The following is a 22,283-nucleotide window of genomic DNA, read 5'->3' as shown; positions in this document are numbered from 1 at the left end:
ATTATAATTAGGGTTAGAGGGGTTACGGGTTATGCTGAGTTTTTTTTTTTTTTTCAATTATTAGAATCATAATTATATTTTTATTAAAACTATCCACGTGTCAATCATTCTATGACATCCGATTTTCTTATTAAAACAGGTCATTCGATCTAAGTTTGCACTCTTAATATTAATTAATATCTCCAATAAAATTTCATCTACAATTCTTGATATTTAATTTAATCCAATTTATTTATAGATAAGACAAAAACTCTACTCCTCAAATTCTGGATTCTTCCTATGCAGAGATGTTTGCAGAATATACCCATAAGCGTTGAAATCTGGAGAGATCAATCTTCAGAAAATTAGATGGAATAAAAAAAAAAAATATATATATATATATATATATATATATATATATATATATATATATATATATATATATATATATATATATATATATATATATATATATATATATTCAGATATTCAAATATCGTTTTGGATCTGTTAGAACGTGCTGTGCCAACTGTATTATTAAAATTTATTAAAAATTATAAAACAAAAAGAGTGTACTTTTTTAATTACATTGAATTGTTACTAATTATTTTGAACTCATAAATGATGATCTCGCAATGGCCTTACGCAAAATGTGCATATTTTTACTCCAAAATTTGAATTTTTTTAATGTGAACTAGGTAGCGGGTATAACCCATCAACCCACCCATTCCGGAATCAAGTACTCGGTTACCAACCATCAACTGACCCACAAAGATTGGGTCGACAATGGTTTTCAAATTTGACCAAAATTTGTTTTGTCGGATGGGTCAGTTATTAGGCTGGTAATCGACCGACCCAACCAGTCACAGCCCTAATATATATTATAGTACAGTGAGAACATATAAAATATAAATTGCTTAAACTCGTGAATAAAAAAAATTAAAGGCCGGCTAAAACAAAGATTAAAACTTTATGAGTATAACATCTCTTAGTTGAAGACCATATTTCACCATATTTTGTTCAAATATTTTCTTAATTTAATATCTTAATGTACAAAAATACCCTTCAATGATATACAAATTATATAGGAAAAGAAAAAATAATTTCCTCATTTTTCTCTGTTGAAGACCAAATTTCTATAGAAAATAAAATTAGAAAAACCCTCCCTCAAACCTCCAAACTCGTCGGTCGCACCACCGCCATACCACCACAGCATCACCGCCGATGCAGTCGTCCCTGCCGCGAGACTCATCATCCTTGCCACCATCATTGTTGGAAGATCAAGACTAAACCTCAAACAAACAAAGATATAATTTATTTCTTAATTTGTTTTTTAATTCTTTGAAATTGCTTCCAAAACTTGTTAAATTAGGTAATATAGGATGATTAGTCGCAAAATATGTATGTTGAGCATTAAATGTTGGTTAATTGTTGCTAGGTTGCATTGATTTGGTCGTTTTGAGGTTTGAGGTTTCGCAGAGGTTTTTCGAGGCTAATTCGACACTTATTTGTCAAATTTTCCTAAAAAAATTGACAACTTATCGGAAATAGGCCGTTCAATTTATTTTTTCCAATTGTTTTGTTTGTGTATTGATTTTTTTCCAATTTTCGACACTAAAATGTCGATTTTGTTGAAATCCTCCACACCTGCATGTCGAAAAATAAATAAAAGCGACATGTACTCTAAAATCGACTTTCAAGCACAAAAAAGACATGGATACATAATTTAATGAATTCTCCTCCATATAAATTACTATTTTATTATCTTGTGACTCCATTTTATAGGTTTTGTGAGATTTTGATTTCTTTGAATTCTGATATTGTTTGGAGGGCTTCCGAACAAGAAGAAGAAGGGTGTGAGGGTTTTGTGTGTGGTTTTAAACAAATAAAAATGATATTTTTTAAATTTTTTTGGTATTAATTTTCATTAGGAATATTAAATGTCATTACCTTTTTTTTAATATAATTAAAATGAGAAATAATTGGTCTTTATTTTAAGTGCTCATAGAAACGTTGACATTAGCTGGTTCTGATATTGCAATATATAGTTGTATATCTTCTCAAATCTGACTGGAAATATTTTATTTATTGGATTTATAATTAAATGTTGTTGATTCGCGTGTAACTTATTTAATTCATAAATGAATCAGAAAATATTAGTTGGCCTTCTGCTAGTTGTCGTTCACATATAAATATATAATAATGCATATAATAAATCACCAGTCATATATATTATATTCAGGTTATTTGCAGATTGAAGCAAGTTAGCATGGACGATCTTATTCTCATGTCAGGTTTGCACATATATTTGTTTTATTAAATTTATCACAGGTGTTTCCACGTTTCAAACGTCATGGCACCTGTTGGAAATGTTTCGAGGACGTTTCTAGTAATAACGAAAAAAATTGGAAACACGTTTCCACCTAAAACAAATCAACAACCTATTTTAAATAAAAAAACTCGGAATTGTATAAGCTTAAAAAAGTTCCGGGGATGTTTTTAGTAATAAAGAAAAAATGGAAACACTTTTCCACCCAAAAATAATCAAAAATCTATTTTAAATAAAAACTCGAAATTGTATACACATAAAAAAAATCTTAAATCTCATGTCTAATTTTAACTTCTAATGGTGTTCTAATATTTTTTGTGGGTGCTAATTCCATACTAGCATAAATAATGTAATTTGTGGAATAATAATTCATATTGGAATCTCTTAAAATTATATATAAATTGTAGATATAATTTGTAGATATAATATGTAACTGACGATGTATATAAGTTAAACAATATTATTTCAATGAGAGTTGGTTCATTGTGGGTACCAAGTCCGGGTTCGCTACCCTAACGGACTATTGAGTTACCATGATTTACATTCCTCCATCAAATACTTGTCGGGCCAAGGAATGGGGGTCCTGGGGCGAGGGATTTCGCCTATTGGTACAAATTAAACAATATTATAATATTTTCAGAAATTATGAATGTACCTTTATACTTTTAATATTTACATATTTCTGCATCCAACTTTTTAAAAAATGAAGTTTCCCCATTTTGCAGTGTCCGCGCTTGTGTTGCTACATAGTCTATATATAATCCAAAAACGTGTGCCCAATAAGGGTAGTGGGTGACGAAACTGGTTATGCATAATCATATTTGATATATTTTATCTTAGCGTTTCATTCTATGATTGTAAATTTGTGATTGTGTTAATGTGATAAATTAAAGGGGTAAGTGTTGGCAGAAAACCTACACGCAAGTGCACGTATCGTACAAGTAATATAGTGGACAATTAAGTCCGGATATCGAACCCACGGGGAATATTCAATTACTTAATCCTAGACGCTAAGTTCTACCAATTATTATCAAGCCCACCCTACACAGTCGACTTTAGAGAGAATTAACGAAATTAAACTAAATTAAAAAGCAAGCAAAAACAAGAAAGCAATTTAAAACACGAAGATTAATCAAAGTAAACAAGTCTAGGATTTTATTCTTCCCCCTATGTGATTATTACTCCCCCAATTCTTTCAATTATGCAAGCAATTAACCCGGATTATTAACCTGAGATGCTAAAATAATCATAACCCGCTTCCGCGTGTATTACGATTCTAATACTCTAGATTCAATTACTATATTCCTATGCAATTAATTCTAGAACACAGCATTAAGCACAAATCTCAATAATGGCTACCTAAGAGATTAACTATATTCTTATGTTAATACCACAAAGGCCCTTCTACCACAGTTCTAATTATTAATCCGATCTTCCGATTCATGCAATTAATAATAACATAAAAGCACATAAGTTGATCAAGTTCATGCACTTAATAAAACAAGTAGAAGAAATAATCCGGAATTAAAACTTGCATAAAATCATAGAAAATGGTTCATAAATCCCACATAGGGTTCCAAATAAAATCCTAGAAATAAAGAATTAGCTACTCGTGATTCTTATGATAAATAAAATAAAATAAATAAATTAAATAAGAAAAACTATGCTTGAGTCTTCGTTGATCTTCGTTCCTCGCATTTTGTGGTGTAAAATTTCGTGCTTATGGTGTAGAGACTTGTTGCTTTTATAGGCTTTTCTTGATAATGAAGTAGTGGAAACCTAATAGGAATCAATTTCCGCCACTTTCCCCCATCAGGACTTGTTCTTCGATTTTCGCCATGTTGGAGTCCGAATTTTGAAATGTTCCGTAAATAAGAATTGTAGCCCTTGAAATTAGGTTTCCAATGCTGCCAAAATCAGATGATTTGAAGTTCGTATGAGAGAGATATGCTCTAAATGGTGGACACTGCCAAAGCTGTGGCGAGATTCCTTCTTCCAATTTGATTTATTTCCTTATTTGCAACTTTTTCCTTTCTTTTTGATCTTTTTTCCTTCGTGGACACATAATTCTCGTTTTCACCTATAAAACACAAAATCAATCAATTAAAGCACAAATATAATTAAATCTAAACAAAATATCCACGTAAAGTAAACGTATTGAGCGTAAAATCTACACTCAACAGTAAGTACAGTTGATTCCTCTGGACTATAGGCTCCGACCCAAAATGCCTCCTAAACAACAAATTGGGACAGTTTATACTCTTCCGTAACTCATTCAACGTATATCTGCCAAAAGCATTAACGCCTGTCTTCCGTTATAACCAAACACGTGGACAAAAAAAAAAACGTTTCTATTCCACAAGCGCCTTCCTCCACCAATACGATTTAGTCGCTATTTACATTTTCTATTCCATCATCTAATTAAAACGTTTTAATTGTTATTCATACCTAAATTTTACTATTATTGTAGTTGGTTCATACAACTTCTGAGTTGGAGAAATCAGCTCAGCTCTACAATTGCCGCCGAATCCGACTGATTCTCTTAAGTCACTACAAAAGTCAAAGCAGACTCCATCGGTGTTGCGGTCACCTCCGGCCGTGGCGGCGGTTGAATTGCCGCCTAAACCACCTCTTCCTCTCCCGATATTCGAATTGAAATCAGGCACCAAGTCATCCTGGAAGTTCAGCAACGAATCCTCCACCCCAAACAGTTCCAAACAACTACCTCCGCCGAGATATGACCACCGGTTCGGTTAGAACCGGAACCGGAACCGGGGTCAACAGTTTTTTAACAGAACCGGAACCGGTTTGACCATATGCGGAACCGGAACTAGAAAAATCGGTTTGGTTCCGGTTCCCCATTTTTGAAACCGCTAACCGCTGATTAGAACCGGTCTAACCAGTTTTTTTGAGAAAAAAAATTAAATATTAATTATAACTACAACTAATTCCTTCCTTTTTCTTTTTTAAGCCCTTTGAATTTCTTTACCTTTTCCTTTTTTTAATTTTTAAAACTACAACTAATTCCTTCAATTTTTTTCAAAAGTACAAAAATATTTTTGTTAAGTATTTTAAAAAATTAAGTTTTTAAAGTATTTTTTTCCACTGTTTTTTTTAAAAATTAACTATTTTTAAAGTATTTTTTAAAGTTAAATATAGTAATAATTTTTTTTTATTAAGAACCGGCCGGTTCTACAATTAGAACCGAGAACCATAAATAATCGGAAATATTCGGTTCGGTTCCGGTTCCTCCAAAATCGGAACCGGGACCGGAACTGAACCGAACCGTGGTATGTCTATCTTCGTCGCCGTGGCAACAAACGGTGAGAATAATATTGCAAGTGGCGCCACCGATGGAAATCAACAACACCGATCTCCAAGTGTTATCGCCAGGCTCATAGGCCTCGACCCATACCCAAATTTATCTGATTTCGAACCGGAGAAGAAGCCGGAGCTCCGGCGATCCGCATCGGAATCGGCAAATTCTATTCCAAGTGGTAAACTTAGTCACATTCCTTACATACGCCGCCAATAGACGCACATTTTGCAGATCCAAACAATGATTCATTACATAAAGCAACAGTCAAACCTCCATCTCAGTATTTGCAGGCGGCATATTAACGGAAAGGTACAAACAATCCGAGTTTGTAGTTGAGGGGGCATTTTGGGTCGGAGACTATAGTTTGCAAAATCTGCTATTTGATATTTATTATCAGGTTTTCCCTAAAGTTTGCAAAATCTGCTATTTGATCCTTTTTTTTTTTAAGGTTTGCAATTTGATCCTCAAAGTTTCAGAATATATTAAAATTATTTAAAATTTTATGATATCTCGGTGGGATATACAAACAAAACTATTTCATAAATTTTTGTTTTTCTAACTCCGTCGAACCGGAATCTATATTTATCGACTTTTCAATTCTTAAAAAAAATTGAAACTGTATTTTATGATTCAATCCGACCAACTTTGAGTGCTACTACAAATATTGATTGATATATATGTAGAGTAAACTGCAAATAGTATCCTTGTATAATCTCGAAATAGTGAAAAACACCATGTGATAAATAAACTAGCAAAAAAAAATCCTCTATTTTTTTTTAAATAGCACACTTGACTCATTTTTCATTTAATCGTTAACTGGGCATAAAAAGACACAAATACCCTAGGGGATTTTTTGCAATTAAAAAAGTATACTATTTCTTAGAATGTTGCGGCGAAACCCATAAACTTATAACCTAGAAAGTTAAGTTGCCAAAAGCTCCACTTCTAAAAGGGCTAAAAGCATTTTGCTTGCTTTCAGATAAGAAATGTATTATTACAACAAACATATCGTTCGGAAACAATTCATGATAAAGAAGAAAAACCGATCATTCAACGCAACATAGCTGCTTTAATTTACTTATTTCCGAAAGATAATTAAACGTAGCATCGCAATATTAATCATTAAACACAGCTAGTAGCTAGAAATTAACTAAGGCAAAGTTACAAAAGAACCTGACTAGTTAAATTAAGTTAAACTTGACATTTATTAGAATTCAAATAAATAATATAATCCATTAAATCAAGATCTTCCTTCAGGCTGCAAAGGGAAGAGTTCAAGGGTCGTCGTATCTTTCCATCCTCCTTCTTCTTCTTCCTCTGTACAACGAATGTTATCTTCTTGTAAGCATAGGTCAAATGCCCATGACCTGCTCTTTCTCTTGTATGGATTATCTTTAAATAATTCACCATGCCTCCCTTCGCTCTGCACCGATTTTTTTTTTTTTTTTTTTTTTTTTTATCAACGTATTAAATATAATATTATGCAAATAAGCAGTGGCAGAGTTAGGAATTTGATATTAGAGTGGGCTAAGTGCACGTACAGGCCGAGGCGAACCCAAGGGGTTTTTCTTGCGGGGCTAGAGTATGGGAGTGAGTTAAGAGAATAGTTTTTTTATGGACTAAAGTGTATAAAATTGAAAGTTTGCGGGGGAAAGTGCATTAACTAACATTGGGGGGCGGGGGGCACCATAGGCAAACCTCATAGGTACGCCCCTGCGTACAGGGCTTCTAGGACAGCGCCCCCGAATTTTTTTTAGAAGCTATTCATAAAATACATAACAAAATAAACTATGTATTGTCTTACACGTCCATCCTTATGGTGTCAAATTTATCTAGTGATGAAGGAATTTAATACCTTAATGTACAAAAATACCCTTCATTGATATACAAATTATAAAGAAAAAGAAAAATTAATTTCCTCATTTTTCTTTGTTGAAGACCAAATTTCTAAAGAAAATGAAATTAGCAAAACCCTCCCTCAAACCTCCAAACTCGTCGGTCGCACCACCGCCTTACCACCATAGCATCACCGCCGATGCAGTCGTCCCTGCCGCGAACCCTCATCATCCTTGCCACTATCATTGTTGGAAGACCAAGACTAAACCTCAAACAAACAAAGATATAATATATTTCTTGATTTTCTTTTTAATTCTTTGAAATTGCTTCCAAAACTTGGTAAATTAGGTAATATAGGATGATTAGTAGCTAAATATGTACGTTGAGCATTAAATGTTGGTTAATTGGTGCTAGGTTGCATTGTTTTGGTCGTTTTTTCCTTGAATTTGGTTTGAGGTTTCGCTGAGGTTTTTCGACCTGAACATGCCAAATTTTCTCAAAATTTTCGATACATCCATGTCAAATTTTGAGGCTAATTCGACACTTGTCTGTCAAATTTTCCTAAAAAAATTGACAACAACTTATCGGAAATAGACCGTTCAATTTATTTTTCCAATTTTTTTGTTTGTGTATTGATTTTCTTTTTCAATTTTCGACACTAAAATGTCGATTTTGGTGAAATCCTACACGCCTGCATGTCGAAAAATAAATAAAAGCACATGTACTCTCGAAAAAAAGGCGACAGCTTTTTGAAAAAAAATATATATGAAAATCAACTTTCAAGCACAAAAATGACATGGATACATAATTTAATGGATTTTCCTCCATGTAAACTAGTATTTTATTATCTTGTGACTCCATTTTGTGAGATTTTGATTTCTTTGAATTCTGATATTTTTTGGAGGGCTTCCCAAGAAGAAGAAGGAGGGTGTGAGGGTTTTGTGTGTGGTTTTAAACAAATAAAAATAATATTCTTTTATATTTGTGTGGTATTAATTTTGATTAGGACTATTAAATGTCATTACCTTTTTTTTTAATATAATTAAAATGAGAAATAATTGGTCTTTATTTTAAGTGCTCATAGAAACGTTGACATTAGCTGGTTCTGATATTGCAATATATAATTGTATATCTTCTCAAATCTAATAGGAAATATTTTATTTATTGGATTTCTAATTAAATGTTGTTGATTCGCGTGTTATTTATTTAATTCATAGATGGATCAGAAAATATTAGAGTGCCTTCTGCTAGTTGTCGTTCAGAAAAATAATGTATATATATCACCTTGTCATATATATTATATTGAAGTTATTTGCAGATTGAAGCAAGTTAATTAGCATGGACAATCTTATATATTCTCATGTCTGGTTTGCACATATATATATATTTTTTATTTTATTAATCACACGCGTTTCCACGTTTCAAACGTCATGTCATCTATTGGAGACGTTTCTAGTAATTACGAAAAAATGGAAACACAAAATGCCTCTTCAACAACAAATTAGGACAGTTTATACTTTGGGACAGTTTATACTCCTCCGTAACTCATTCAACGTATAACTGCCAAAAGCATAAACGGCGTTAGGTTTTCCGTTATAACCAAACACGTGGACAAAAAAAAAACGTTTCTATTCCACAAGCGCCTTCCTCCACCAATACGATTTAGTCGCTATTTACATTTTCTATTCCATCATCTAATTAAAACGTTTTAATTGTTATTCATACCTAAATTTTACTATTATTGTAGTTGGTTCATACAACTTCTGAGTTGGAGAAATCAGCTCAGCTCTACAATTGCCGCCGAATCCGACTGATTCTCTTAAGTCACTACAAAAGTCAAAGCAGACTCCATCGGTGTTGCGGTCACCTCCGGCCGTGGCGGCGGTTGAATTGCCGCCTAAACCACCTCTTCCTCTCCCGATATTCGAATTGAAATCAGGCACCAAGTCATCCTGGAAGTTCAGCAACGAATCCTCCACCCCAAACAGTTCCAAACAACTACCTCCGCCGAGATATGACCACCGGTTCGGTTAGAACCGGAACCGGAACCGGGGTCAACAGTTTTTTAACAGAACCGGAACCGGTTTGACCATATGCGGAACCGGAACTAGAAAAATCGGTTTGGTTCCGGTTCCCCATTTTTGAAACCGCTAACCGCTGATTAGAACCGGTCTAACCAGTTTTTTTGAGAAAAAAAATTAAATATTAATTATAACTACAACTAATTCCTTCCTTTTTCTTTTTTAAGCCCTTTGAATTTCTTTACCTTTTCCTTTTTTTAATTTTTAAAACTACAACTAATTCCTTCAATTTTTTTCAAAAGTACAAAAATATTTTTGTTAAGTATTTTAAAAAATTAAGTTTTTAAAGTATTTTTTTCCACTGTTTTTTTTAAAAATTAACTATTTTTAAAGTATTTTTTAAAGTTAAATATAGTAATAATTTTTTTTTATTAAGAACCGGCCGGTTCTACAATTAGAACCGAGAACCATAAATAATCGGAAATATTCGGTTCGGTTCCGGTTCCTCCAAAATCGGAACCGGGACCGGAACTGAACCAAACCGTGGTATGTCTATCTTCGTCGCCGTGGCAACAAACGGTGAGAATAATATTGCAAGTGGCGCCACCGATGGAAATCAACAACACCGATCTCCAAGTGTTATCGCCAGGCTCATAGGCCTCGACCCATACCCAAATTTATCTGATTTCGAACCGGAGAAGAAGCCGGAGCTCCGGCGATCCGCATCGGAATCGGCAAATTCTATTCCAAGTGGTAAACTTAGTCACATTCCTTACATACGCTGCCAATAGACGCACATTTTGCAGATCCAAACAATGATTCATTACATAAAGCAACAGTCAAACCTCCATCTCAGTATTTGCAGGCGGCATATTAACGGAAAGGTACAAACAATCCGAGTTTGTAGTTGAGGGGGCATTTTGGGTCGGAGACTATAGTTTGCAAAATCTGCTATTTGATATTTATTATCAGGTTTTCCCTAAAGTTTGCAAAATCTGCTATTTGATCCTTTTTTTTTTTAAGGTTTGCAATTTGATCCTCAAAGTTTCAGAATATATTAAAATTATTTAAAATTTTATGATATCTCGGTGGGATATACAAACAAAACTATTTCATAAATTTTTGTTTTTCTAACTCCGTCGAACCGGAATCTATATTTATCGACTTTTCAATTCTTAAAAAAAATTGAAACTGTATTTTATGATTCAATCCGACCAACTTTGAGTGCTACTACAAATATTGATTGATATATATGTAGAGTAAACTGCAAATAGTATCCTTGTATAATCTCGAAATAGTGAAAAACACCATGTGATAAATAAACTAGCAAAAAAAAATCCTCTATTTTTTTTTAAATAGCACACTTGACTCATTTTTCATTTAATCGTTAACTGGGCATAAAAAGACACAAATACCCTAGGGGATTTTTTGCAATTAAAAAAGTATACTATTTCTTAGAATGTTGCGGCGAAACCCATAAACTTATAACCTAGAAAGTTAAGTTGCCAAAAGCTCCACTTCTAAAAGGGCTAAAAGCATTTTGCTTGCTTTCAGATAAGAAATGTATTATTACAACAAACATATCGTTCGGAAACAATTCATGATAAAGAAGAAAAACCGATCATTCAACGCAACATAGCTGCTTTAATTTACTTATTTCCGAAAGATAATTAAACGTAGCATCGCAATATTAATCATTAAACACAGCTAGTAGCTAGAAATTAACTAAGGCAAAGTTACAAAAGAACCTGACTAGTTAAATTAAGTTAAACTTGACATTTATTAGAATTCAAATAAATAATATAATCCATTAAATCAAGATCTTCCTTCAGGCTGCAAAGGGAAGAGTTCAAGGGTCGTCGTATCTTTCCATCCTCCTTCTTCTTCTTCCTCTGTACAACGAATGTTATCTTCTTGTAAGCATAGGTCAAATGCCCATGACCTGCTCTTTCTCTTGTATGGATTATCTTTAAATAATTCACCATGCCTCCCTTCGCTCTGCACCGATTTTTTTTTTTTTTTTTTTTTTTTTTATCAACGTATTAAATATAATATTATGCAAATAAGCAGTGGCAGAGTTAGGAATTTGATATTAGAGTGGGCTAAGTGCACGTACAGGCCGAGGCGAACCCAAGGGGTTTTTCTTGCGGGGCTAGAGTATGGGAGTGAGTTAAGAGAATAGTTTTTTTATGGACTAAAGTGTATAAAATTGAAAGTTTGCGGGGGAAAGTGCATTAACTAACATTGGGGGGCGGGGGGCACCATAGGCAAACCTCATAGGTACGCCCCTGCGTACAGGGCTTCTAGGACAGCGCCCCCGAATTTTTTTTAGAAGCTATTCATAAAATACATAACAAAATAAACTATGTATTGTCTTACACGTCCATCCTTATGGTGTCAAATTTATCTAGTGATGAAGGAATTTAATACCTTAATGTACAAAAATACCCTTCATTGATATACAAATTATAAAGAAAAAGAAAAATTAATTTCCTCATTTTTCTTTGTTGAAGACCAAATTTCTAAAGAAAATGAAATTAGCAAAACCCTCCCTCAAACCTCCAAACTCGTCGGTCGCACCACCGCCTTACCACCATAGCATCACCGCCGATGCAGTCGTCCCTGCCGCGAACCCTCATCATCCTTGCCACTATCATTGTTGGAAGACCAAGACTAAACCTCAAACAAACAAAGATATAATATATTTCTTGATTTTCTTTTTAATTCTTTGAAATTGCTTCCAAAACTTGGTAAATTAGGTAATATAGGATGATTAGTAGCTAAATATGTACGTTGAGCATTAAATGTTGGTTAATTGGTGCTAGGTTGCATTGTTTTGGTCGTTTTTTCCTTGAATTTGGTTTGAGGTTTCGCTGAGGTTTTTCGACCTGAACATGCCAAATTTTCTCAAAATTTTCGATACATCCATGTCAAATTTTGAGGCTAATTCGACACTTGTCTGTCAAATTTTCCTAAAAAAATTGACAACAACTTATCGGAAATAGACCGTTCAATTTATTTTTCCAATTTTTTTGTTTGTGTATTGATTTTCTTTTTCAATTTTCGACACTAAAATGTCGATTTTGGTGAAATCCTACACGCCTGCATGTCGAAAAATAAATAAAAGCACATGTACTCTCGAAAAAAAGGCGACAGCTTTTTGAAAAAAAATATATATGAAAATCAACTTTCAAGCACAAAAATGACATGGATACATAATTTAATGGATTTTCCTCCATGTAAACTAGTATTTTATTATCTTGTGACTCCATTTTGTGAGATTTTGATTTCTTTGAATTCTGATATTTTTTGGAGGGCTTCCCAAGAAGAAGAAGGAGGGTGTGAGGGTTTTGTGTGTGGTTTTAAACAAATAAAAATAATATTCTTTTATATTTGTGTGGTATTAATTTTGATTAGGACTATTAAATGTCATTACCTTTTTTTTTAATATAATTAAAATGAGAAATAATTGGTCTTTATTTTAAGTGCTCATAGAAACGTTGACATTAGCTGGTTCTGATATTGCAATATATAATTGTATATCTTCTCAAATCTAATAGGAAATATTTTATTTATTGGATTTCTAATTAAATGTTGTTGATTCGCGTGTTATTTATTTAATTCATAGATGGATCAGAAAATATTAGAGTGCCTTCTGCTAGTTGTCGTTCAGAAAAATAATGTATATATATCACCTTGTCATATATATTATATTGAAGTTATTTGCAGATTGAAGCAAGTTAATTAGCATGGACAATCTTATATATTCTCATGTCTGGTTTGCACATATATATATATTTTTTATTTTATTAATCACACGCGTTTCCACGTTTCAAACGTCATGTCATCTATTGGAGACGTTTCTAGTAATTACGAAAAAATGGAAACACAAAATGCCTCTTCAACAACAAATTAGGACAGTTTATACTTTGGGACAGTTTATACTCCTCCGTAACTCATTCAACGTATAACTGCCAAAAGCATAAACGGCGTTAGGTTTTCCGTTATAACCAAACACGTGGACAAAAAAAAAACGTTTCTATTCCACAAGCGCCTTCCTCCACCAATACGATTTAGTCGCTATTTACATTTTCTATTCCATCATCTAATTAAAACGTTTTAATTGTTATTCATACCTAAATTTTACTATTATTGTAGTTGGTTCATACAACTTCTGAGTTGGAGAAATCAGCTCAGCTCTACAATTGCCGCCGAATCCGACTGATTCTCTTAAGTCACTACAAAAGTCAAAGCAGACTCCATCGGTGTTGCGGTCACCTCCGGCCGTGGCGGCGGTTGAATTGCCGCCTAAACCACCTCTTCCTCTCCCGATATTCGAATTGAAATCAGGCACCAAGTCATCCTGGAAGTTCAGCAACGAATCCTCCACCCCAAACAGTTCCAAACAACTACCTCCGCCGAGATATGACCACCGGTTCGGTTAGAACCGGAACCGGAACCGGGGTCAACAGTTTTTTAACAGAACCGGAACCGGTTTGACCATATGCGGAACCGGAACTAGAAAAATCGGTTTGGTTCCGGTTCCCCATTTTTGAAACCGCTAACCGCTGATTAGAACCGGTCTAACCAGTTTTTTTGAGAAAAAAAATTAAATATTAATTATAACTACAACTAATTCCTTCCTTTTTCTTTTTTAAGCCCTTTGAATTTCTTTACCTTTTCCTTTTTTTAATTTTTAAAACTACAACTAATTCCTTCAATTTTTTTCAAAAGTACAAAAATATTTTTGTTAAGTATTTTAAAAAATTAAGTTTTTAAAGTATTTTTTTCCACTGTTTTTTTTAAAAATTAACTATTTTTAAAGTATTTTTTAAAGTTAAATATAGTAATAATTTTTTTTTATTAAGAACCGGCCGGTTCTACAATTAGAACCGAGAACCATAAATAATCGGAAATATTCGGTTCGGTTCCGGTTCCTCCAAAATCGGAACCGGGACCGGAACTGAACCGAACCGTGGTATGTCTATCTTCGTCGCCGTGGCAACAAACGGTGAGAATAATATTGCAAGTGGCGCCACCGATGGAAATCAACAACACCGATCTCCAAGTGTTATCGCCAGGCTCATAGGCCTCGACCCATACCCAAATTTATCTGATTTCGAACCGGAGAAGAAGCCGGAGCTCCGGCGATCCGCATCGGAATCGGCAAATTCTATTCCAAGTGGTAAACTTAGTCACATTCCTTACATACGCCGCCAATAGACGCACATTTTGCAGATCCAAACAATGATTCATTACATAAAGCAACAGTCAAACCTCCATCTCAGTATTTGCAGGCGGCATATTAACGGAAAGGTACAAACAATCCGAGTTTGTAGTTGAGGGGGCATTTTGGGTCGGAGACTATAGTTTGCAAAATCTGCTATTTGATATTTATTATCAGGTTTTCCCTAAAGTTTGCAAAATCTGCTATTTGATCCTTTTTTTTTTTAAGGTTTGCAATTTGATCCTCAAAGTTTCAGAATATATTAAAATTATTTAAAATTTTATGATATCTCGGTGGGATATACAAACAAAACTATTTCATAAATTTTTGTTTTTCTAACTCCGTCGAACCGGAATCTATATTTATCGACTTTTCAATTCTTAAAAAAAATTGAAACTGTATTTTATGATTCAATCCGACCAACTTTGAGTGCTACTACAAATATTGATTGATATATATGTAGAGTAAACTGCAAATAGTATCCTTGTATAATCTCGAAATAGTGAAAAACACCATGTGATAAATAAACTAGCAAAAAAAAATCCTCTATTTTTTTTTAAATAGCACACTTGACTCATTTTTCATTTAATCGTTAACTGGGCATAAAAAGACACAAATACCCTAGGGGATTTTTTGCAATTAAAAAAGTATACTATTTCTTAGAATGTTGCGGCGAAACCCATAAACTTATAACCTAGAAAGTTAAGTTGCCAAAAGCTCCACTTCTAAAAGGGCTAAAAGCATTTTGCTTGCTTTCAGATAAGAAATGTATTATTACAACAAACATATCGTTCGGAAACAATTCATGATAAAGAAGAAAAACCGATCATTCAACGCAACATAGCTGCTTTAATTTACTTATTTCCGAAAGATAATTAAACGTAGCATCGCAATATTAATCATTAAACACAGCTAGTAGCTAGAAATTAACTAAGGCAAAGTTACAAAAGAACCTGACTAGTTAAATTAAGTTAAACTTGACATTTATTAGAATTCAAATAAATAATATAATCCATTAAATCAAGATCTTCCTTCAGGCTGCAAAGGGAAGAGTTCAAGGGTCGTCGTATCTTTCCATCCTCCTTCTTCTTCTTCCTCTGTACAACGAATGTTATCTTCTTGTAAGCATAGGTCAAATGCCCATGACCTGCTCTTTCTCTTGTATGGATTATCTTTAAATAATTCACCATGCCTCCCTTCGCTCTGCACCGATTTTTTTTTTTTTTTTTTTTTTTTTTATCAACGTATTAAATATAATATTATGCAAATAAGCAGTGGCAGAGTTAGGAATTTGATATTAGAGTGGGCTAAGTGCACGTACAGGCCGAGGCGAACCCAAGGGGTTTTTCTTGCGGGGCTAGAGTATGGGAGTGAGTTAAGAGAATAGTTTTTTTATGGACTAAAGTGTATAAAATTGAAAGTTTGCGGGGGAAAGTGCATTAACTAACATTGGGGGGCGGGGGGCACCATAGGCAAACCTCATAGGTACGCCCCTGCGTACAGGGCTTCTAGGACAGCGCCCCCGAATTTTTTTTAGAAGCTATTCATAAAATACATAACAAAATAAACTATGTATTGTCTTACACGTCCATCCTTATGGTGTCAAATTTATCTAGTGATGAAGGAATTTAATACCTTAATGTACAAAAATACCCTTCATTGATATACAAATTATAAAGAAAAAGAAAAATTAATTTCCTCATTTTTCTTTGTTGAAGACCAAATTTCTAAAGAAAATGAAATTAGCAAAACCCTCCCTCAAACCTCCAAACTCGTCGGTCGCACCACCGCCTTACCACCATAGCATCACCGCCGATGCAGTCGTCCCTGCCGCGAACCCTCATCATCCTTGCCACTATCATTGTTGGAAGACCAAGACTAAACCTCAAACAAACAAAGATATAATATATTTCTTGATTTTCTTTTTAATTCTTTGAAATTGCTTCCAAAACTTGGTAAATTAGGTAATATAGGATGATTAGTAGCTAAATATGTACGTTGAGCATTAAATGTTGGTTAATTGGTGCTAGGTTGCATTGTTTTGGTCGTTTTTTCCTTGAATTTGGTTTGAGGTTTCGCTGAGGTTTTTCGACCTGAACATGCCAAATTTTCTCAAAATTTTCGATACATCCATGTCAAATTTTGAGGCTAATTCGACACTTGTCTGTCAAATTTTCCTAAAAAAATTGACAACAACTTATCGGAAATAGACCGTTCAATTTATTTTTCCAATTTTTTTGTTTGTGTATTGATTTTCTTTTTCAATTTTCGACACTAAAATGTCGATTTTGGTGAAATCCTACACGCCTGCATGTCGAAAAATAAATAAAAGCACATGTACTCTCGAAAAAAAGGCGACAGCTTTTTGAAAAAAAATATATATGAAAATCAACTTTCAAGCACAAAAATGACATGGATACATAATTTAATGGATTTTCCTCCATGTAAACTAGTATTTTATTATCTTGTGACTCCATTTTGTGAGATTTTGATTTCTTTGAATTCTGATATTTTTTGGAGGGCTTCCCAAGAAGAAGAAGGAGGGTGTGAGGGTTTTGTGTGTGGTTTTAAACAAATAAAAATAATATTCTTTTATATTTGTGTGGTATTAATTTTGATTAGGACTATTAAATGTCATTACCTTTTTTTTTAATATAATTAAAATGAGAAATAATTGGTCTTTATTTTAAGTGCTCATAGAAACGTTGACATTAGCTGGTTCTGATATTGCAATATATAATTGTATATCTTCTCAAATCTAATAGGAAATATTTTATTTATTGGATTTCTAATTAAATGTTGTTGATTCGCGTGTTATTTATTTAATTCATAGATGGATCAGAAAATATTAGAGTGCCTTCTGCTAGTTGTCGTTCAGAAAAATAATGTATATATATCACCTTGTCATATATATTATATTGAAGTTATTTGCAGATTGAAGCAAGTTAATTAGCATGGACAATCTTATATATTCTCATGTCTGGTTTGCACATATATATATATTTTTTATTTTATTAATCACACGCGTTTCCACGTTTCAAACGTCATGTCATCTATTGGAGACGTTTCTAGTAATTACGAAAAAATGGAAACACAAAATGCCTCTTCAACAACAAATTAGGACAGTTTATACTTTGGGACAGTTTATACTCCTCCGTAACTCATTCAACGTATAACTGCCAAAAGCATAAACGGCGTTAGGTTTTCCGTTATAACCAAACACGTGGACAAAAAAAAAACGTTTCTATTCCACAAGCGCCTTCCTCCACCAATACGATTTAGTCGCTATTTACATTTTCTATTCCATCATCTAATTAAAACGTTTTAATTGTTATTCATACCTAAATTTTACTATTATTGTAGTTGGTTCATACAACTTCTGAGTTGGAGAAATCAGCTCAGCTCTACAATTGCCGCCGAATCCGACTGATTCTCTTAAGTCACTACAAAAGTCAAAGCAGACTCCATCGGTGTTGCGGTCACCTCCGGCCGTGGCGGCGGTTGAATTGCCGCCTAAACCACCTCTTCCTCTCCCGATATTCGAATTGAAATCAGGCACCAAGTCATCCTGGAAGTTCAGCAACGAATCCTCCACCCCAAACAGTTCCAAACAACTACCTCCGCCGAGATATGACCACCGGTTCGGTTAGAACCGGAACCGGAACCGGGGTCAACAGTTTTTTAACAGAACCGGAACCGGTTTGACCATATGCGGAACCGGAACTAGAAAAATCGGTTTGGTTCCGGTTCCCCATTTTTGAAACCGCTAACCGCTGATTAGAACCGGTCTAACCAGTTTTTTTGAGAAAAAAAATTAAATATTAATTATAACTACAACTAATTCCTTCCTTTTTCTTTTTTAAGCCCTTTGAATTTCTTTACCTTTTCCTTTTTTTAATTTTTAAAACTACAACTAATTCCTTCAATTTTTTTCAAAAGTACAAAAATATTTTTGTTAAGTATTTTAAAAAATTAAGTTTTTAAAGTATTTTTTTCCACTGTTTTTTTTAAAAATTAACTATTTTTAAAGTATTTTTTAAAGTTAAATATAGTAATAATTTTTTTTTATTAAGAACCGGCCGGTTCTACAATTAGAACCGAGAACCATAAATAATCGGAAATATTCGGTTCGGTTCCGGTTCCTCCAAAATCGGAACCGGGACCGGAACTGAACCGAACCGTGGTATGTCTATCTTCGTCGCCGTGGCAACAAACGGTGAGAATAATATTGCAAGTGGCGCCACCGATGGAAATCAACAACACCGATCTCCAAGTGTTATCGCCAGGCTCATAGGCCTCGACCCATACCCAAATTTATCTGATTTCGAACCGGAGAAGAAGCCGGAGCTCCGGCGATCCGCATCGGAATCGGCAAATTCTATTCCAAGTGGTAAACTTAGTCACATTCCTTACATACGCCGCCAATAGACGCACATTTTGCAGATCCAAACAATGATTCATTACATAAAGCAACAGTCAAACCTCCATCTCAGTATTTGCAGGCGGCATATTAACGGAAAGGTACAAACAATCCGAGTTTGTAGTTGAGGGGGCATTTTGGGTCGGAGACTATAGTTTGCAAAATCTGCTATTTGATATTTATTATCAGGTTTTCCCTAAAGTTTGCAAAATCTGCTATTTGATCCTTTTTTTTTTTTAAGGTTTGCAATTTGATCCTCAAAGTTTCAGAATATATTAAAATTATTTAAAATTTTATGATATCTCGGTGGGATATACAAACAAAACTATTTCATAAATTTTTGTTTTTCTAACTCCGTCGAACCGGAATCTATATTTATCGACTTTTCAATTCTTAAAAAAAATTGAAACTGTATTTTATGATTCAATCCGACCAACTTTGAGTGCTACTACAAATATTGATTGATATATATGTAGAGTAAACTGCAAATAGTATCCTTGTATAATCTCGAAATAGTGAAAAACACCATGTGATAAATAAACTAGCAAAAAAAAATCCTCTATTTTTTTTTAAATAGCACACTTGACTCATTTTTCATTTAATCGTTAACTGGGCATAAAAAGACACAAATACCCTAGGGGATTTTTTGCAATTAAAAAAGTATACTATTTCTTAGAATGTTGCGGCGAAACCCATAAACTTATAACCTAGAAAGTTAAGTTGCCAAAAGCTCCACTTCTAAAAGGGCTAAAAGCATTTTGCTTGCTTTCAGATAAGAAATGTATTATTACAACAAACATATCGTTCGGAAACAATTCATGATAAAGAAGAAAAACCGATCATTCAACGCAACATAGCTGCTTTAATTTACTTATTTCCGAAAGATAATTAAACGTAGCATCGCAATATTAATCATTAAACACAGCTAGTAGCTAGAAATTAACTAAGGCAAAGTTACAAAAGAACCTGACTAGTTAAATTAAGTTAAACTTGACATTTATTAGAATTCAAATAAATAATATAATCCATTAAATCAAGATCTTCCTTCAGGCTGCAAAGGGAAGAGTTCAAGGGTCGTCGTATCTTTCCATCCTCCTTCTTCTTCTTCCTCTGTACAACGAATGTTATCTTCTTGTAAGCATAGGTCAAATGCCCATGACCTGCTCTTTCTCTTGTATGGATTATCTTCAAATAATTCACCATGCCTCCCTTCGCTCTGCACCGATTTTTTTTTCATCAACGTATTAAATATAATATTAAACAAATAAGCAGTGGCAGAGCCTGGATTTGATATTTGACAGGGCTAAGTGTACGGACAGGGGTTCTGGGGCAACACCCCTGAATTTTTTTATAGAATTTATTCATAAAATACATGACAAAATAAACTATATATTGTCTTATACATCCATCTTTATGGTGTCAAATTTTCATAGTGAAGAAGGGGTCTTTTTGTAAAAAATACACAGTTGAGGGGTGGACAGTTATAATTATTCAAACAAAAGGGATTTTTTTGTAATTTGACATTTCCTCAAGGGGTTGCTGTAATTTAGCCAAAAAAATTAAAGCTAATTTTTTTTTTTTTTTGATAATTTAGCTCTAAAAAAAATATAAAAGTTACCTTAGTGGATGATGATGATGAGGATAAAAGAGGAGTAGAAAAGGCGGGAAATGGAGAAGGCGGTGTTCTAGGACGACTGCGGCTGAGGCCGAGGCTAATGCGCTTCTGCTTCTGCCTCTCGCGCGCCTTATGGTTTTGGAACCAGTAAAACACGTTTTTACCTTCGATTTTTCCGTATTTTGCGAGCTGAGCTGTAATTTGCTCGATTTGGTTGGCGTTCGGTGTGCGCATTCCGTTCCCGTACAGCATTTCCAATATCCCTATTTGTTCTTGCGTTGGGTTCCACCTTGTGCCACCTGGCTGTGCACCCTCTACCTATATATACGATATATTATACGAGAGTGTGGTTTACCCATGCACCTATATGGTTGGCTGCGGGTTCCTTCATTAATAAAATAAAATCAAAATATATATCCCATATTATATTATGTAAAACACGCTTTTTGAAATAATTCCAATTTTTTGGCACCCTCCGTGCTTCTGTAATAAATGGATAAGTCAAGTGTTTTGAGGAAAATATGGGACAAAATTAATTTATTTTTATATATGTTCAATTGCATGTTATAAGTACTAATATTTACTAATTAGGGTACATATCTTTTCTTTATAAGAATATGATTGAAATAGAACTGCATGGGTATTTGTCTCTTCAGTTATTTAATTTAAACCAGAATTAGGCATGCAAAAAAAAATGTACGGACATATTATATTAATAATTACCTGAGCTAATTCTTTCTTCTGATAATCCGGCGGCGACTCAATTTTCGGAGGACCACTTTCGGGTCTAATGAAGCTCTTGAGATCAAAAGTGGCGGCGGTGGTGGTGGCGGCAGTGGTGGTTAGCTTGGGGGCGAGGGGGCGGAGGCGCTTCTTGCAGCCGAGGGTGAGGGAAGGAGGCTCGTGATCCCAGATTAATGCACGTGCCAAGTGATGAATCTTCATGGCTTGAATTCCCATGTATGGAATTGAGATTTAATTTCATGACAAAATGTGGTGGTTATATATAAAGGTGATTAGTATCATGTGAGAGGGGGGAAAAAGGAAGAAAAAAAGTAAAAAAGGGGAAAAGGGAAAAGGAAATAAAAGTGGGAAGTGAAAGGAAGATTATTATTAACCAAGACCAAATGATGAGGTGAGGTTGACTTAACATTTCCATTACAAAAAAGACAAATGAAAAGTTGATGACCTCTAGAGAAAAAAGAGGGGGGAAATCAAGATATAGTCTAATATTTTTTTATTTTAAAGAAACATACAATGTGCAATTTTTTTTTGAATAAAATCATGTAAAATAGTTTTAGATTGTTGCTTTTCAATGTTCCCACTTAGTAGAGCAAAAATTATGAAATAATATTGTGTAAAATTGTATTGTTGTTTTTCAAGAACCCCCTTATTATTTCAAAGAAAACAAAAACAAAAACAAAGAAAAGATCCTACATTGCTTATGAGGTAAGGTCTATTTACGAAAAACTCCTTGATTTTTTATAATTACATCCACCTCTGCAATTTGTATATTTATTATGTTAACACTCATGTG

At 33.8% G+C, this 22,283-nt stretch overlaps 1 protein-coding gene across 1 annotated transcript; it reads right to left on the bottom strand.

Moving 5' to 3' along the window:
- Positions 1–19,973: 19,973 nt before the first annotated feature.
- On the bottom strand, positions 19,974–21,751 carry LOC105971297 (WUSCHEL-related homeobox 4). Its single transcript, XM_012996143.2, has 3 exons — positions 21,470–21,751; positions 20,750–21,064; positions 19,974–20,347 (listed from the first exon to the last, which is right to left on the bottom strand). The coding sequence occupies exons 1-3, from the start codon at positions 21,704–21,706 to the stop codon at positions 20,165–20,167; spliced, it is 735 nt and encodes a 244-aa protein (XP_012851597.2). The 5' UTR covers positions 21,707–21,751; the 3' UTR covers positions 19,974–20,164.
- Between the last annotated feature and the right edge of the window lie 532 nt (positions 21,752–22,283).

Source organism: Erythranthe guttata, chromosome 3 (genome assembly GCF_056151865.1).
Source record: "Erythranthe guttata isolate IM_541 chromosome 3, IM_541, whole genome shotgun sequence".
NCBI lineage: Eukaryota > Viridiplantae > Streptophyta > Magnoliopsida > Lamiales > Phrymaceae > Erythranthe > Erythranthe guttata.
The sequence above is the reverse complement of the archived record's forward strand: the minus strand, read 5'-3'. Positions and strand labels throughout refer to the sequence as shown.

Bases quoted from the DNA above. Each gene is read 5' to 3' on its own strand.
- LOC105971297 (XM_012996143.2), bottom strand. From the start codon at position 21,706: ATGGGAATTCAAGCCATGAAGATTCATCACTTGGCACGTGCATTAATC. The intron at 21,065-21,469 runs GTAATTATTAAT...TCGTATATATAG, and splicing joins AGAAGAAAGAATTAGCTCAG to GTAGAGGGTGCACAGCCAGG. The intron at 20,348-20,749 runs GTAACTTTTATA...AAATCGGTGCAG, and splicing joins CATCATCATCATCCACTAAG to AGCGAAGGGAGGCATGGTGA.